The sequence below is a fragment of the Portunus trituberculatus genome, chromosome 32 (assembly GCF_017591435.1).
Source record: "Portunus trituberculatus isolate SZX2019 chromosome 32, ASM1759143v1, whole genome shotgun sequence".
Taxonomy (NCBI): Eukaryota; Metazoa; Arthropoda; class Malacostraca; order Decapoda; family Portunidae; genus Portunus; species Portunus trituberculatus.
Window position 1 is genome coordinate 7,674,879 of NC_059286.1, and position 7,584 is coordinate 7,682,462.

The window sequence follows — 7,584 nt, forward strand, 5'->3', positions numbered from 1 at the left end:
TGTAGAAATCTTGTTAACCTGTGGCTAGAATCCTAGAAACACTCTTAATTAACAACCTGTACAATTACAACCACACCCATCACAAGAGTCCTTCAGAAAATGCACCTCAATACTTTAACCCATAGAGTGCTCACCACACAGAGGCTTGTATTCTCAAACGCTTCTGTGCCTCACTTCCACTATCTCAAAAAAAGTTTTATCTAAATTTACACTAGTTTTGTAAGGTATTTTTGTGGTTCTAGAGGCAGAGTGATAAGATTTCAACATTATTAACTGGAGAAACACTATTGAAAACCCAGTTAATCATCTCTGTGGCCTTGGAAAATAGTTGTGACTAGAGAGCAAAGCATTTTTAAGCAAGTTTTTTTTTTATGGTTCTAGAGGCAGAGTGACAAGATATCTATAGTATTAACTGCAGAAACACTCTTGAAAATCCCACTAATCATTTCTGTGGCCTTGGAAAATAGTCATGGCTAGAGAGCAAAGCACTTTTAAGCAACTTTTTTATGGTTCTAGAGGCAGAGTGACAAGATATCCACATTATTAATTGCAGAAACACTTGAAAATCCCACTAATTATTTCTGTGGCCTTGGAAAATAGACGTAGTGAGAGAGCAAAACGTTTCCGAAAATACACCTAAATAACCACCTGACCTTCCCCCCCACAGCTGGAAGATGCAGAGTTTGCCAAGACAGCCGCCATCAAGGCCCGGCAGTGTGCTGAGGCAGACCTGTCCGACCTCACGTCCCAAATGGAGGAGGCTCAGCGGTCCAGGAAGGAGGCTGAGGACCGCTGTGCCAGGATTGGAAAGGAGAGAGCTGAGATACAAACACAGGTGAGGCCAAACAGACCAGGGAACCAGCACTCAAGTGGGTGTTCTCTCTCTCTCTCTCTCTCTCTCTCTCTCTCTCTCTCTCTCTCTCTCTCTCTCTCTCTCTCTCTCTCTCTCTCTCTCTCTCTCTCTCTCTCTCTCTCTCCTGCATAAAAAAAAAAAAAAAATGCAGAGAGAAGTACAGGCACTCCTTGACTTTCTGACTTCTGAGTTTTGAAGGGTATCCAGTTTTGTGATCCTGAGGTGTATCACTGTGGCCTTGGAGGAAAGTAAAAGGGAAAAAACAAGAGGCCACTGTACACCCAAGTCTATTTTACATGCTGTCTTCGAAATGGGTGTAAAACATTGGGAACCTACCATGCAAGTACAAAGGTCATGTCACTCACCTCCCTCAGTGCTCATTTTGTCACCTACTAATATTACTCTAAAATGAAAGCAAGAAATGTATCTAATAATCTTTTCACTGTTGTTTGAAATGTTTCCTTAATCACACACTCCTGTAAAGCATGTGTTATCTAACTCATCCTGTGGGGAGCATGTGTGTAATTATTCTACATTTTTTTTTGTCACATTTTCTCTTGGAATTGTATGACAGACTCTTGGATTGTTTAAGAGTAAATAGTGGACTGTTATGTTTTATTGTTTGTGTCCTCCAGGTCATTGAATTGATACCCTTGAGCTGGATTGACACTTGAGAGGCTGTTAAGAAGTTCCTGCTGTGAGAATAATACTGTTTAGTTGTATTTCACTGGTTGCACATTCTCTAGCTTACTGTGGTACTACTTTGCAGCTGGAAGAGAGTGAGGAGGAGGTGGCGGAGGTGATGAAGAAGTACAAGTCGGTGGTGTCACAGCTGTCGGTGGACCAGATCACACTCTCCGAGCAGACCCAACAGATTGCCGAGCTGGAGCATGAAAAACAGGTCAGGACAATTACTTAACACTGTGGTGTGTTCTTATATAATAATTGTTGGTCTTTGGGATAGTTTTCTTTGTTCATTTTCACTGCCTACCTTAATGGTGTCTTCAAATACATTGAATGACAGTCTGGAGGATAGTTTTCTGAATACATTTTGACTTGTATACCACTGCAGTGTCTTGATTATAATGGTTATTGACATACAGAGGAGTTTTCATCATTGATTTTGACCATCTGCCTCACTGTGGATGTCACAAAGACAGGAAGGCTGCAGGCGTCAGACAGCAAGCTTTTAGGAGACCTTTAATTTTTTCCTTAGTCTGTTTTAGTTATGATTGTCATAGCATGGTATAGTATGGTGGGCCACCACACTTTACCTTTCCACTGAGGGCTAATGGGGCTGAGTGTGTGAGTGAGGTGTGGGTAAGTGTGCAGTGCACCGGCCGTGTCACCTGTGTTGGATTGCCAGCGTGATATATGGATAGATAGGTTAATGGATTTCATTACTCCTACTATCACTACCACTCCTTTCCAGCAGTGGCTGACACAGGGCTGAGTGTGTGTGTGTGTGTGTGTGTGTGTGTGTGTGTGTGTGTGTGTGTGTGTGTGTGTGTGTGTGTGTGTGTGTGAACATGTGGTGCCTTGTGAGGGCTGGCATGTGACTGCTGGCCTGGTGTATTGATGAATCATTTTCCTTATGGTGGCCTTTGCTTGCAGGTGCTTCATGAGCGCCTGCTGGAGTTGTCAAGCAAGGTGGAGGTGCTGGAGGGAGAGACGGCTAACATCCACACCCAGCGCCGCCTTGAGCTCAAGATCAAGGAAGTGGAGTCCAAACTGGAGCTGGAGCAGACCACCAGACAGAGACTAGAGGTGAGGGGGAGGAAGATGTGCACCTCACACATTATCATTGTCACATGTGTTGGAGTGGTGTCTGAGAGTGTGAATGTGAAAGTTTTGTGCCTCGTTATGGTTGTCCTTGTTATTTTGGGGAGACAGCCTTATTATATATATGTATGTATGTGTAAGACTGTAGTCATAATTGTTGTGTTGTTACAAGTGTATTGATGTAATTTTTGTTGCAGAGCCAAATCAGCCGACTAAAGGACCAGCTGGAGCGAGTGACTGGTGACTGTGACTCAGCGCGCCTGAAGGAAGCTCAGGCAGTGGAGCAGAACAAGCGTGTGGCCCGACAGCTGCGCGACGCCAAGGAGGACCTGTCCACGCTGCAGCAGCGCCACACCGATGCTGTAAACAAGAAGAGTGAGATGGAGAAGCAGCTGGAGTTGGCAGATTCTGAAGTGGCCACCCTGAAGAGTGACCTCAAGTTGGCGTTTAAGAGAATTGAGGACCTACAGCAGGCCATCCAGGGTGACCTCAATGATTCTGACTCGGACCTCTCAGACAGGTAACTAAGGCAGGGCCGGTGGGTTGTGGCCCCCTCCCCCCCTCTGTGGCCACACCACCTCCAGGTCACAGCAAGACTCGCTCCACTGTAGCGGCAAGACAGATCCTCCTTCTCTCTGTGCCTCCTCTGCGCTGATTCTCACTCTGACCTGCTCCACCTAATTATTCCTGCTCTCACCCTCATGTGTTGTCTAACTAGGTGCCCTCCTTCCCTGTGCATGTTGTTGTGCAGTGATTCACCATGATTTGTGGCAGAAAGGCTTGCAGTCTAACTACATTCCAAATGTCACTATGCAAGGTTGATTAATAATGCATGAGAAAAGTTATAATATATTGAGAAAGTAATATGAATCAAGTCTATATTGCACTGATTAATAAATGCTGATTGTTGACTAAAGGCTAATGAATCATATTGATGAAGAGAGTAAGGCGTAGGAACACTAACACAGGCCGCCCTGCCAGTTGTCGGTTTGGTGTAGTTAATGAGAGGCTTGTGCAAGTATTAACAAGGCTTGTGTGCCAACAACTGTGGCGTGCAGCTTGTGTGGTGCTGGGCTTGTGTGCACTCCTGGACCATACTTGTCTGTTTCTAGTGACAGCGACAGCGACGGCAGCTTGAGCTCTTATCTGACAGCATCTCTGAAACAGCAGATGTCCTCCTCCAATTCAACACTTCGCACTCCCCCCTCGGAAGTGCATCAGTTAGACAGGTAATTGCTAGGGCTTCTCTGCTGCTCAGATTCACTGGTTGACTTAGAGCAACTAACAGAGTATGATGTACAAATCTTCTCTCTCCTGGTTTCTCTCACCAGGTGCTTCAGTATTCTCTGTTGTGAATTGTTTTCAGCCGCTTGTAAATAGCTGGTGCTGCTGATCAAACCACTGGGCTGCACTTTGAGCCATGGGAGTGTTGTTTGAGTGTGACAGGCAGTGAGTTAGTATTGGTAACTATAGTGCCACATAATATCTTTAGTATATCATCTAGAATTCTGTGTCTCATTTGAATTACTAGTAAGGGTTTCAAAGGAAAGCTGCATCTTTCTCTGAAATCCATTGAACTTTCACTCAGTAGCAGTGGAGACACATCAGCCTCTATTCTTGATGCCTATGACCAAATTTGCCTGTCAGACTCAGTACAAGCTTGCCAGACTGGATGAGGTACAGCCAGTGGTGTGACAAGCATCATTACATACCAACATGTGTGTCTCATGGTAAGCTAATAAACTTCTTGCTGCACTCAACAAGTGAAATCCATGTACAAATATTCAAACTTTGCTTTTTTGACTTGGTAAGATGGTAGGCGGGTTACCATCCTCCACTCGTCACTCAAAATTTTTTTATCGCCTGTGTGGATGATGGTGATGGCCAAGGGAAGGGCTGGGTGAGCAATGGTGAGGCCACAGCAGTGATGGTGAAATTTACTTATGCTGCGTTATCAAAGAGAGAGTTGTGTTGTGTGCTCACCCGGCCACTCAGTCACCTGTGCTGGGACCAAACATGGCAGTGGAAATGGATAATCTAGACATTGGTACACCTTTACTTGTCTGAACCAATTTTTTTTATCTTTTTTTTTTACAACCAGCCTGTGATAATGCTCTTGTGAATTCATTTTAAGGTACCTGAATTTGTTGCCATGGTGTAACATTATTTAGTTTTATTTACTGATGGACATCCTGGAATGGCATAATGACAACATGATAGGCTGGTGGTGGTACCATGCCAGCACTGACGCGGTGTGTGGCTTGCTGGCTTCACTCACTCCTTGGCTTGGGTTGCTGCCGTGGGATTTGCAGCTGTGATCATGAAACACTGACGGTAGAGAATGAAGTGCTAACAAGTCATTTAATGGACTCTTGGGTCTCTAAATGTCACTCTGGCAACAATATAAATAGGGTTTTTAAATGGTGTATTATTATTTAATTTCATCACCTTAAATGCATTAAATCATTGCTGCATAAATTAATTACACATTTTAATTTAATATCTAATGTGGTAATTTCACTCAAACTGGTTAAAGTGTTTTGCAACTAAAACTTCTAAACTACTAATTTTGTAAGAAATAACCTGTTTTTGTTTTTACTAAATTTCTGTATAAAATAGCCATCATAATTTTAATTAGTAGTCTTATTAATTGTTAGGAGAATGTAACTTTACAAAACTTGGATAACAATGTCAAATGTAAAACTTTGGAGAATCCAATTACATAGAAAAGATGACTTTGAGGATTACTTAGAAATATTATTAACAAGTATTTTAAATAGTGAAGATAATTCAAAGTGTGAACAGTAACAGAGTTGAAGGTTGGTGGCTTGGCATCCTACAGGCCCAAGCCTTCCATCTCCCCACCCACCAGTGTGGTTCACTAACATCCTCCTCTCTGCTCCTTCCCCACAGGGCGGAGCAACCCACCTCCCCCTGCAGCGAGGCCATCAGCGAGGACCTGGACGAGGCGGCGGCCACAAGGGAGTCTTTTGCGTGATAGTTTGTACTTAGCTTATACCTGATATGAGTATTACTATATTACTATTGTCATCTCGCCGCATAGAATTGTACATGTGAGAGATGATCAGACTAATAGGTGTATTTCTGAATTCTCTAGCTTAACTGAACATTTCTAGGCAAAAGTTGTGTTCCAGTGGTGATTTGTTGTTACTGGAGAAGTGATTGAGCTTTAAATAGGTTTTGTATATGTGTACAGAGATATGATGATGATGATAGCTGGGTGAGAGGATGCTGCTGCTTCTTGATCTCTTGCTACTTGGTGCTCTCCTCCTCCAGAAGGGTTTGTTTACCTCTTTTTTATCTCCTCACGTTATAAGTGACATTCCTTACGTGTCTCGGCTCGGCAGGTGGATCAGCCACGCCTTGCCAGTTCCTATTCGCTCTCGGTTACTTTGTGTTGTAACCTTCATGTTCTTTTTATTGTGAAGTAAAAAGGCAGTGGCGCGGTTTATCCATCTACAGCAGTTGCTCACGAACATCAGTTTGCTGCAGTAGTACAGTTCTAAACAATATTGACGGTAACACACATCAAACTTTATCTGCTCACATGGTTTATAAACTCTGCCACACTCGTAGACAGGATCAGTATTACAACCACGACTGACTTCAGTTTCTGTCCTGCCCACTGCAGCTCACAAGTGTACCTTTAGTCAGCGTTGGGTTGACTTTGGAGTTCACGAAGATTAATTGTTAACATTTTCTCACTCCTGCTCACAATGCTGCCTGCACTGAGGCCTTATTGCCGCCCCCAGGACCCTGCATCCTCTGCCTCCTCTGTGGCTTGCTGTCCAGCTTTTGTATATAAAAGCCTGTAAAAATTTTGTGAATGCATATTTACTATGTATATATGTCAAACTCGCCTTAGTTGTGCATTGAATGGCTGGGCAGCGCACCACACGGGAATTCCTGCTTGCTTCCCACCTCTTCCCAGTCTGAAGAGTGGAGACAGCCCAGCTCTGGCACTTCCTCCCTCTCTTCTCTCCCCCTGTCCCCCTCCTGCAACAGTGTACAGTGTCTCAGTTCCTCAGGAAGGTGTTGATGCCAGGAGAAACACTTTGCCAAACACTTAGGGGTACATCTTTGCACACAGCTAACTCCTACATCCAACATTCGCCACAGTGAGATTTAGTGAACTCGTACGTACGTGCAGCAAACTTTTGAAAGCTCAGATATCCATTATTGACTGAAGTGAGATTTAGGCAGTGAATTTGTACATACAGAAATACACAAATATTTAGCAAAGTGAGATTAAGAATGATGCAAACTATATTAAACATACACGTAAACCTGAAACTGTGCTTTGAATAACCAATTATACACACGTAAATACCAAAAAAGAATCACACGTGTACTTCTATCTATCTATCTATATATTAACCATTTCATTTATGTAGCAAGTTAACCAAGCTAGAGAGAAGCAAATGTGCAGACAAGCCAACAAAAAACGTGCCATTGTGGGGAATTGGTTGACCACATTCCTCATTCGAGCTTGACTTGTCCTGCCCTCATGAACCACACCCACCTGACTGACACATGAACAGCTGTGACTGGTACTTAATATTGCCTTGTTCATTTTGGCCAGGAAAAGAAAACCAAAATATTATTATAGTGTACAAGGCCTTGATAGGAACTGTATTACTGTATCAAAAGTATATCATATAGTCTATACATATTTATTTACTTTCTTGTAAATTATTTATCCTCCCCTCACCAATAAAGCTCATGTAAGAAATCATATCACAGAATCCTTAGTGTAAGACAAAGGTTTGTAATGATTTGTATGGAATTTCTTTATATAGATATGTACAGTGGAAAACACAACTAACAGATGATCTTTTGTTTTACTTATTCCCATCAACCTTGAACCTTCCAAACACTAAGTTATCATGAGTATCAAACATTTCATTGTCTTCCACTGTAAATGATAG

At 42.9% G+C, this 7,584-nt stretch overlaps 1 protein-coding gene across 1 annotated transcript in view; it reads left to right on the top strand.

Moving 5' to 3' along the window:
- LOC123511910 (protein piccolo-like) overlaps positions 1–7,488 on the top strand; it is a 72,871-nt gene extending 65,383 nt beyond the window's left edge. Inside the window, 6 exon segments of the mRNA XM_045267985.1 lie at positions 668–835; positions 1,623–1,754; positions 2,468–2,620; positions 2,833–3,155; positions 3,748–3,864; positions 5,549–7,488. Of these exon segments, the coding sequence (XP_045123920.1) occupies positions 668–835; positions 1,623–1,754; positions 2,468–2,620; positions 2,833–3,155; positions 3,748–3,864; positions 5,549–5,633 (978 nt within the window). The 3' untranslated portion in view covers positions 5,634–7,488.
- The last annotated feature ends 96 nt before the right edge of the window (positions 7,489–7,584 follow it).